The sequence below is a fragment of the Eurytemora carolleeae genome, unplaced genomic scaffold (genome assembly GCF_000591075.1).
Source record: "Eurytemora carolleeae unplaced genomic scaffold, Eaff_2.0 scaffold1703, whole genome shotgun sequence".
Lineage (NCBI taxonomy): Eukaryota > Metazoa > Arthropoda > Copepoda > Calanoida > Temoridae > Eurytemora > Eurytemora carolleeae.
Genome location: NW_019397596.1, coordinates 73,628 through 84,993, shown reverse-complemented (window position 1 = coordinate 84,993; position 11,366 = coordinate 73,628). Strand labels below are relative to the sequence as shown.

At 32.5% G+C, this 11,366-nt stretch overlaps 1 protein-coding gene across 1 annotated transcript; it reads right to left on the bottom strand.

Annotated features, from left to right (window-relative positions):
- Window positions 1–857: 857 nt before the first annotated feature.
- On the bottom strand, window positions 858–11,286 carry LOC111715101 (uncharacterized). Its single transcript, XM_023490355.1, has 13 exons — window positions 11,159–11,286; window positions 10,082–10,200; window positions 9,218–9,272; window positions 8,505–8,639; window positions 7,147–7,224; window positions 6,200–6,284; window positions 5,632–5,711; window positions 4,668–4,780; window positions 4,315–4,357; window positions 3,711–3,870; window positions 3,367–3,428; window positions 2,579–2,737; window positions 858–1,715 (listed from the first exon to the last, which is right to left on the bottom strand). The coding sequence occupies exons 1-13, from the start codon at window positions 11,218–11,220 to the stop codon at window positions 1,583–1,585; spliced, it is 1,284 nt and encodes a 427-aa protein (XP_023346123.1). The 5' UTR covers window positions 11,221–11,286; the 3' UTR covers window positions 858–1,582.
- Window positions 11,287–11,366: the final 80 nt, after the last annotated feature.

Genomic DNA, 11,366 nt, shown 5'->3' with positions numbered 1-11,366 from the left:
ATATTTCAAACTTACATTATTTAATCTACCAGAACTCATAGTTTGAAATATCTAAGGTCTACGGCATTGGGTTGCAAAGATATAGGGATTAGAAAATCTTCGTTTGTGGCAAAGACTCGAATCCTTTACATTCCCTGTTTCCTTATATTCATGGTTCCCTGCAACTCTCAACTTCTTTGACTCATTTGACACATCATTAAATAATCTATTAGCGAATTTAATCAAGACAGAAGACTTTACTTAGAATCGTTATATATAAAGAGTTTCAGGTCGTCTTTATTGTATCATTCTTTGTGGGTAACTGTATTACTTTCATTATTTGTAATTCAATAGCTTTTCTTTTTACAACGGTAAATGAACAAAGAAACTAATTTTTATCCACAAACTCAGACTTTGTTAATCCCTATCTCTGAGCAACCCGATGTTGTAGACCTTTGATGTTTCAAACTATAAATTCTGTTAGATCAAATAGTCTTATTTTGAAAAATCAATGGTTTAGAACATTAGGTTGCAAAGATATAAGGATTAGTAAATGTGAGTTTGTGTTTAATTCCCGCGTAAAAGAAAAGTCAATTCTTTAAAAAGACCTTTCTTTAAATATTAGTTTTTTAGTAACTAATACTTTATTAAGTTGTCTATGATATCTCATGTAAATAAAAAACAACTTCAGACAAGCAAGAAATTAGCCAAATATTTATTTACCCTGAGGTTGACAGAAAGTAGGCTGGCCAGATCATCAGCTCTAGGTATAGTTATACGAACAGGAGCACTAGGTTTTTCATTTAGGTCTTCCTTCTTAGTAGGTTTATCCTTCTCATCATCTTCTGTTCCTTTCTTGTTTTCAACATCTTTGGTTGCAACATCTTCAGCTTTTCCAGTTCCATCTTTTGCAGTAGCAGCTTCAGATGGTTTAGTCTGATCATCTTCAATGTTTTTGGTAGAAGTAAGTTTTAGGTTATCTTTGATTACAGCATCTTCAGAAGATGATTCATCTGAACTGCTTCTGTTGCTTCCAGTTGAGCTGCTGACTGATAAATTCATAGGTTTTCCACTCATTCTTCTAATCAGCTCTTAGCTTAATATATTCATAAATTTACATCCCAGATATCGGAGAAACAGTTTGTTCACATGGATAACATAAATTACAAGTTTTATGATTTTATCACATGGATAACATAAATTACAAGTCTTATGATTTGTTCACATGGATAACATAAATTACAAGTTTTATCACATGCATTACAGAATTTAAAACAATTGTCACATGCATACAATAAATTACATGTCAAGGCGAAAGCAAAATTAAAATCAATTTACGTCACATCCAAAAGATCATAAAAATGCGGAGATCAAATACTTTGACTTTTTTCAATTTTAATTGTTTAATATAAAAAAATTAGAGATATAAGCGAAGGTTGAAAAACACTATACATCCTTATTTCTTATCTTTATAGCTGAAACATGAGTGCAGAGATTTTAAGAGAAACCTGGCGAATGGAACATCAACTTTAAAGTACGTCTCTGTCCCTTTAAACTTGTTTATTCTCCGAAAGTTCTAATCATTGTGAGTCTTCCTGCTGCTTCATTCCTGTTTAAGAGATTTCCTGCTTCCATTTTCCTGTTTAAGAGTCGTTCTGCTTTCGTTTTCTATGTCCTCCTGGACTATATCCTCATTCGGTTCGATAGAGGAGTCTACATCAACGTCGCTGTGTTCACTAAAATATTTCGTGATGGTAATCAACCCTTTTTTGAACTAAAAATAAACCAGCTGAATTGATGTAAGCACATTTAATTACAATCAAACTCGTCAAATAGAATCAGTAACAATTACGATTAAACAATGGGGTGCATTAATAAAATTATTATCGTTCCTGAGTTTTGATTGCAAGTGTTTTCAATTGCAATTCTTAATGATTTCAAATGATTTCTTTGCAAATGTAAGTGTTCGAATGTATATGAGCGTTTACTAAGAATGTTACTTGCTATCTAGATTTACTTTAATGCTTGATTCCGATCTTTTGATAATTTTCAGATAACTTTAATTTTTATTTGATATTCGCGGTGTAACTGAAATGAAGAGATTAAGCATTGATCATAAAATTACAAGTGGACATCGGAAAATCGGGATCAAGAGATTGGTATATTATGAGTATCCAAAAAATTCCCAGCTCTGATCAATTGTCTAATCCTTGTGCATTTGCAGTTTGATGGTGTGAACCTATGATATTTCAAACTTATATCATTTGATCAAGCAGAGTTCACAGAGTAAAACATCTGGGGTCTTTGACGACAGAAGTCAAAACTTTTGTATTGTAAATATCAGGATCAAACATTGATCTCCATCTTATGTAGACCTGCGGATTAATCTAATTCCTCTTCAATATCCGCTGTTAGTCAATGGTCCTACCCTGCAGGGATAACTTTACTTGAAGGATTAAACATTTATCTTCAAATTTTAAAGTGTCCACTTTGAATAACGAGATCAAGTATTGATTATTTAAGATTAACTACCTCTGATTGCTAAGGTACCAGGACTAGAAGTAAGTAAGAGAGTGATCAGTTTCTTGAATTCTAATACCTGAGAACAGACTGAATGACGATGTAGAATCTGAAGAATAGGAGGACTGTGTGAACCACGAAGATGATGATGGTTATATTCCAGACTCCGAGAACACAATAGTATTCTTCGATGATATCATCGTGCTGCACAATCTTGATCTCAGAGAAGAACACATAACTGAACAAAAAACTAAATGAAGTTAAATATTTTAATTTCTCTTCTGGAAATGAAGTACAGGTGTCCAATCTTCTGCAACAATGATTGTAAATTTCGATTGTGAGAAAAGTTATAAGACGATCTTAAATCTAAAGAAAGTCAGCNGTATTTTATGTACGTTTCTTAGGCCCCTATATTATGTTTAAAATGAATCTCTAATTGTATTTTATGTACGTTTCTTAGGCCCCTATATTATGTTTAAAATGAATCTCTAATTGTATTTTATGTACGTTTCTTAGGCCCCTATATTATGTTTAAAATGAATCTCTAATTGTATTTTATGTACGTTTCTTAGGCCCCTATATTATGTTTAAAATGAATCTCTAATTGTATTTTATGTACGTTTCTTAGGCCCCTATATTATGTTTAAAATGAATCTCTAATTGTATTTTATGTACGTTTCTTAGGCCCCTATATTATGTTTAAAATGAATCTCTAATTGTTTTTCGTATTTTATTTGATTTAGATCAACACATTATTTGTTTTTCTTCAGTCAAGAGATTGTGGTAAACAGTACATTAAGATCTATAACAATTTGGGGATATAAAGACGATTATTTGACTCAATTTATCAATTTATCAATTTATCACCCGAGATATACGAAGATTCCAAGTTCTCCCAGGAAGATGAGGAAGTTCAATATGAAGAATATCTAGAACCGAGTTGAATAAATTCAAATCATGAATCACCGGTTCAAAAGTAAAAATTTTGATCAACCCTAATTAAAATTCAGCTGGTGGAGACAAACTAGTCAATTCCAACCATGATAAGTGCGCCGCAAATATCAGGTTCATCAATCTTTTGGCTGGGACAGAACTTGACTTTTAGTCACTAGGATAGCACAAAAATTTAATAACTTAGTATAACCAGCTATAAAAGGTAAGTTGTCATTCTACGTAGTACAACGGCCTTCGCATTTTATCAACTCCGGTCCCTGGATAATGATGTGTTCAAGCAGACTAACAGTATTCGTGGCTTCTCCTATCTCTTCAATCATCATCCTGGCCTCGTTCAAGATCTTGATAAACACCTGCATCAGGGCAATTGCCTGGTAGACAACCAGAACCTGTAGGGTGTTACTTTTACAATTCATGCTCATTTCAACATTTTTTTTTTGTATAATTAAGTAAAAAAATATTTGGTATTTGTTTATTTTCATGTATTTAACATTATTAGCAATATTCGTATCATTCTTCTCATTTTTAGGAGGTTCAAAAATTTTCTCTACACATCCCAAAAAGTAACCAACTTTTCTCTGTTCATGCAAAGGAACAGGGTTTAGTAGATTTGGAGGGAAAAATTTTAAATTGGGCAAAAGGGCAATTTTTTCATACGTTTTAATTATTTTACCCGAAAATGATATTTTCGTGAAAATATTTACCCCTGTGTTCTTGATCTATGTACATTGGATACGCTGCTCACATTTGCTATTTGATTGGCAATAATTCTGATTTTTAATTAATCAAGATCTTAATATTCTTTTCAAACTTTTCATTCTCTTGAGAATCCAGATACATGGAGCTAAAATGTTGTAGAACCTAATCCAGGGTAGAGCCAAACTGATGGTTAACATACATCCAACTAAATATCATGCTTAATTTCAAGAATTTTTTAAGAAAGATTCTTTTTAAAAAAGGGGACAGGATAATTGAATTTAGATACCATGGAGGGTATTGCTTAATAATTTTTATTTTGTATAAAATGTATGACCGTATTATCATAGAAATATTCAATTATCTTGAATCTGAAGATCTTTAAATTTTCACGATTTTCACAATTTTCACAATCACAATCACATATAATCTTTATTTTCCCTAGTCAATTATTGTGTGAGAACAATTAAAAATGATTTCTAAATGTTAGTGCTGTAAATTCCGGAAAACATACATCCCTGTATATTCGTCAAAGAACGGAGTGTAGCCAATATAGAGACAAAGATCCCTTAATCTTCCAAAGTTTGTCCCTTTCAGACCTTTCTCATAAGCTTTCCACTGCTCGTCTTCTCTGGAATCAATTATTTAACAATTTTCATCTTTAAATGTATTAAGATAATAATATTTCGCTGTCGCTGGATTTTCGAACATTATTGGAAAATGTCGTCTTCATTAACAAAAATCCTCGAAACAGGAATAAATGTTTTTAAACGTAACTATATGTGATCATAAAAACAAAAAATAATATGAAATGCGTCGAAAAATTATAGATGATTATTGGTTGTAATATTTGAATGATTTGTTTGGAATTAAATTAATTTTTTACGATACGAGTTGAATGTTGCAACTTTCTGAATTTGTATTAGTCGTTTTGAACAATTTTCTTCTAAAAGAATCAACAGAAGATTAGTAACGATCAAAAGCGCTTATTTTACGCAGTACAAGCCTATACCCCCAAAGTTGAACCAGTCGCATAAATTGTCTTATCCTTCTGTCTGGTGAGGGAGGGGGTGCAGAGGCGCCATGATCCCCGCAAAAATGACCTCCGAGCCTCAGGATTTGCAGAATTTTACAGAAAAACAACTCCAGAACAATTGAATGAATTAACATGTCAAATTTGTTGATTAGACGATTCTTTAAACTATTACAGAGTCTACTATAAAGAGATATATTTTGATATTTGTTTGGTTAAGCCAACAAATTTAAACAAAAAATAAAAACAACAAGCGGAGACCAAAATGCGGGACGTGGAGACAGAATGGCGGGAGGCTTGGTGACGTTACTGAGGCTGGGAGACCAGTTTTGCGGGGCCTGGAGGTAATTCTGCAAATCCTGAGGTTCGGAGGTCATTTTTGCGGGGATCATGGCGCCTCTGCACCCCCTCCCTCGTCTGGTTCAGTACGAGTGAACCAGATGTTTTACCTTTTAGCTTTTTCATTATCTGTCCTTTGAGCATACCACATGTAAACCCAGCATAGAAGAATTAGTATACCAAACAAAACCTTAATGAATATAAATTTCAGAAAAAATCATCTATTTTTTATAAGACCAGAATACAGATGTGTACAATGTACATTTTGGTACAGTGATAACCAGAAAAATCTGAAATAGGAAGATGATTTTTTATGCTATACTTAAGTGTATTTAATGATACTTCAAAGCAAATAGTTTTACTAGACACTTTTAATTCACTAATTAAGTGAAATGGGTCTGTTTATACTACACAATTGCAGTGAACCTTGCTTGTAAGACTATTTAAAGTCGTAACTAGAGTCTAAAAGTCGTCCTCCTATTCCAGAGTTTTCTGGTTATCACTGTAGATTCTAGAACCAACACAAATCTTTAGCAGTGATGTCATGCTTATTGCTAACCCCGGACTTTAATTGAAATATCTAATTATTATTTCTACTCTTTTAGTAGCTTGATAATAAAAGAATATTTATGAAAAAAATATTTACATGAAGTAAAAATAGGAAATTGTAATTGGAACCTGGAAGAAGAAAGCACTGGCTCCAAGAAAGACAGTAGAATGTTGACAATAATACTTACAAGTCTTCTCAGGCGCATCATCAGTCCTGGAGAAAATAATTTACTAAAAATTTATGTAAACTACAGTCGTCACTAAAATAAAGAGAACTATATGTCGTCTTCGTTATTGCACATAGCATGTTGCATTGCTCAGCCTTATTATATCACATAAGGTTTTGTTAACTTTAGTTAACATAAATTTATAAAAATTTCACCAATTTGTTGTATACAATTAGAGAAATGAAAATTATAGAATTTTTGACCGTAGGAATCAGCTGCGACAATTTTTTGAAAGAAACGGCAAAAACATTAAAAGTTGTGTCTGAGAAAGAGTAGCAGGGTATGCGAGATACATAAAGATAAGAACGGATAGGAAAGTTGTCTACATTGAGAAGAATTATGCTCCAGGGAGCTGTAATGTTGCAGATCCGGATCCAGGGAGCTAAAATGTTGCGGATTCGGATCTAGGGAGCTATAATGTTACAAATCTGGATCCAGTGAGCTACAATATTGCGGATCCGGATCTAGGGAGCTAAAATCAAATGTTGTTATAGATCTAAGGAGCTAAAATGTTGCAGAGCAAATCTGGATCCAGTGAGCTACAATATTGCGGATCCGGATCTAGGGAGCTAAAATCAAATGTTGTTATAGATCTAAGGAGCTAAAATGTTGCAGAGCAAGATCCAATGAGCTAAAATGTTGAGAATCCAGATACATGGAGCTAAAATGTTGTAGAACCTAATCCAGGACGCTATAATGTTGCGGATTCGGATCCAGGGAGCTAAAATGTTACGGAACCTGAGGAACCTGATCCAGGGAGTTAACATATTGCGGATCCATATCCAGGGAACTAAATTGTTAAGGAATGTCAGAGATCCAGATCCTATACACTGATTTAAATTAGCTTACTTATTTGCTTGATTGAAAAATTTCTCTCGACATTCATCATAGGTATCAAGGGTCATTTCTCCAGTATCCACCATAAACCTAATACAGAGAAGTCTTTTTATATTTTTAGTGGATTTTATAATTCTTTCCATGCTATGTATATAATTTCTGTTCTTATACCTACTACAATTTTAGTTAATATGATATGTATTTTTAGTTAATTCGGTATTTCAATTTTACGAATGTTCCACATGTAATTTCAGTTTATACAAAATGGAGCGTTTTAACTGTCTTTTTTCATAATCTTTTATGTAGTTTGATAACAAAATTAATAACAAAAAATATTATATAGCAGTCATAATAGAATAAAATTAACTTCAAAGTAAAACAAATTTTAAGAAAAGATTTTTTTACGGAATTCTCTGCAATATAAGTCTTTAATGTCTAATACAGTGTATGGGAGACATTCAAAGCTATTTACAAACTGTCATGTTTTGTGGGACACTCTGTACGTACTCTGTGATTATTTACTATTTTTAGTTCTATTAGGCCCGTTTTAAGTTTTCGTTGAGCTTAACAGACTGAATTCACAAAATTTGGTTGGTTAAAAATTATTAAATTTAGTTTTCCATTGTACTATTCGATGAGATATATATTTATTTTTCCATATAACTATTCGATGAGATATATATTCAGTTTTCCATATAACTATTCGATGAGAAATATATTTAGTTATCCATTGTACGATTCGATGAGAAATATATTCAGTTTTCCATTGTACTATTCGGTGAGAAATATGTTTAGTTCTTTAGTTTAGTAGACATTGGATCCATCTTTCACATAAAAAAATCAATGAAATATTCTGGTCATAGGAAACTATTACGTGAATTATCAAAATTATCAAAATTTAATGCTTTTAACCCAGGGAGTAAAGAATAGAAGGGAGATATAACTGACGCGGTTCGCCCTACCATATGATTATACATGCTTTGCAGACGGGTACTCCATTTGTATATGAAATACTCAGAATAGGTTATTGTATACGCAGTAAATGTACATCAGACAAATATTTCTTATTCAAATGGAGTACTGGTCTGCAAAACATGCAATCATATGGTAGGGCGAACCGCGTCGGTTATATCTCCCTTTTATTCCTTACTCCCTGTTTTAACCTCCTCGGATACTAAACGAACACTTATGCATCTATTCTTGTTTACAATTTCCGCCCAAAGAGAACTGGTTTCAATGTGTACGCAGAGTATACACGACCTCAATTAACTTTCCTTGCATTACACCCTTGGATAATACCTTGTAATAGAAACATTTTAGAAAATCTGTAATTTAGGAAGTATTTAACATGATGGTTAAATATTTCTCACCAGATCTTGCTAATAAAATATCCGAGGGCGAGCAGAAAACCATACTGTGTAAGCCTAGCTCCATGTTTAAGAATGTACGTAGTGTTCAGGATAAATAAATCAACACCGTTAACTTCTTCTCCAATACTCACAGAACTAAACAAACATAAGCAATATATTGGAACCATGAGCTAAGATACAGGGTGTCCCACGAAACATGACAGCTGGAAGACGAAGTAAAGATTTCTTTTGATCGTTGAAAGAATTGATTTATCACGAAGTAATCCTAGTCCTGGCATTTCCAAAATGTAATCTGCTTTTTTGCGATTTCTATATTACCGGGGATATATGTAATGAAGAATTTTAAAGTATTAAATAAAACTAAATTGTTGAAAACTGATCGAAATAATGGCGCATTTCAAAGAAAAAAGTCAATCTTCATGTCATCTACAACTGTGACGTTTCATGTGACATACATAAACTGTATTATTAAAGATTTTACCGTTTTACTTTTTTAAACTCCTTCAAAAAAGAAGAAGAAATTTGTCCTTTGAGAGTTCTGAATGAAATACGAAGTTTCGACTCCTCTAATGAAAATATAGACGAATTTAAAGGGGAGAACGTTTTGCTTTCAAGACAATTGGTATAAATGTTCCATGATTTTGACCTTCTTCTGTAAAAGCATGATTTAAATCATTTTTTTGCATTTTTAGGTTTAAGAATTGCTTGTTTTCCTGATTTCATATCCTTCCATAACTCCAATAGTATTAATGAAGTAGTGGGATAGACCTGAAAAAAAAGCAACTAAATGAACAAAAAAACTGGTCGCAACTCCTCTATAAAATGTAAAAAAGTGAAAAGGTTCCCATTTTATTGAGTTAAACATTCGTTACCCCCCCCCCCCCAAAAAAAAAAAATAACGATCTTGCCATTTCATTTCACACAAGGAATATACGCCTCTATCATGACAATTTACTGACAAATGTCAACAACTATTCATGCATTTCCTTAATTCGGCACCTTAATTTGTCCACGGTGTAAATTTTAAAGCCTACTGTGCCTTTAAATGTCCAAGTTAATGAATCATACAAGAAAATAATATTTCAACATTTTCCAGCGCTTGTCTTCCCGTTATTTTTTCGTTTCTTAAGTCGGAACTTCTGTGTGTGAATATCGGGATCACGCAAAGATCTCCATCTAATCCAGACCTGCGGATGAATCCTAATCCTTTATGATTTCCGATCCTGTGATATATCTAGCAGGGATAACTTTTAATTGATGAATCAAGTATTTATCCTCAAAGGAATTGAGTCTTTGCCACACATTCAGTTTTTGTAAAACCTATGTCTTTGCAACCTTATTATGTAAACCTTTGATATTTCAAACTTATATTATTTGACCTAATAGCAAATTCATAGTTTGAAATATTTAAGATCTGCCACATTGGGTTGCAACGATATTGAAATTAGAAAATCAGAGTTTGTGGCAAAAAACTCAAATCCTTTCCACATTGGATATCGAAATTAACCGTTTAAGATTAATGATACTCCTCTTATCTTAAAACCCATAATTTCAATCAAAACGTAATGTGTATTTACCAATGTAGAAAAAAAGTTGAGGAAACCAAGCGATATCACAATCCTCTACTGAGTTGAGCACATAGCTGAGAAAGAGTCCGGCCACTAGATCCCCCATGTAGATTGATCCGTGACAGTTCCTGATAATAGGATAGTTCATACACAACTTTGCAGTACATACATGACCGTACATACAGGATATTTCAATACATTCAGGACAGTACAGAACTTACAGGACGGTGCCGTACATACAGAAAAGTGCAGTACATAAAAACTTCCAATGTGAATAGAGCTAAGGCGGGGTATTGAGTTTGTGTACATATCTATTGTGACAAATCAGAACCGTTAATATCTAGGGTTCTCGAAACTAAAACCGATGGTAAACATGGTCGTAATTTTTTGAGCAAATTAGGGCTTTAGATATGATAAGTTTGATAACGTTTTTCAATTACAATCAACCAGTTTCAGAGCACGCCATAATACACCACAATCAACATAAATACAACTTTTTTCTTTTAGTGGCGAAAATTAAGATATCCTTAAATCTTTTCCGAACCATTAATGGTATAACAAGTTTCTATATAGAGATGGGGAAACCAAGAGACGATTTTTTTGGAAATTTGATTTAGCAAAAGCAATAAACAAAAAAAGAAATATTGAGCTGTATCATCACAGATTCCGGATCCGAATTAGCATCAAAATGAAATGAATCCTAAGCGCCAGAGGCAGTGAAATGAGAGGAAAATTTTATTTTACAAAAATATATATATTATTGTAACATTAATGTTTTCTCTCATTTTGTATATATATATATATATATATACAGTGATAACCAGAAACTCTGAAACAGGAGGACGACTTTTAGAATAAAGTTATAACTTTAATAAGTCCGATTAGCATGAGACACATCAATTGTGCAATGTAAACAGGCCCATTTAACTTAATAAGTGATTGTAGAAGTGTCAAGTAAACTATTTGCTTTACAACAACATTACATGCACTTAAGTATTGCAATAATGTCGCCTTCCTTTTCCATTGTTTTCTGGTTATCACTGTATCAAAATTGATCACAGATATTTTTTGGTTTAAAATACTTACATGTACTCCTTAAAAATGAATATAAATAAACTGCTGCGAAGTTGAGTATCGGGTTCAGACATGTTCTCTATGCTAGGTTTCTAATGTATAATATAATTACAATACATATAGATTAATAACGATAACAGACTTCCAAGATTACAACTTTAAATACATTTTTTTAAATATTGTCACAAAATAATTTCTACACATGTACGTATGTTGTACT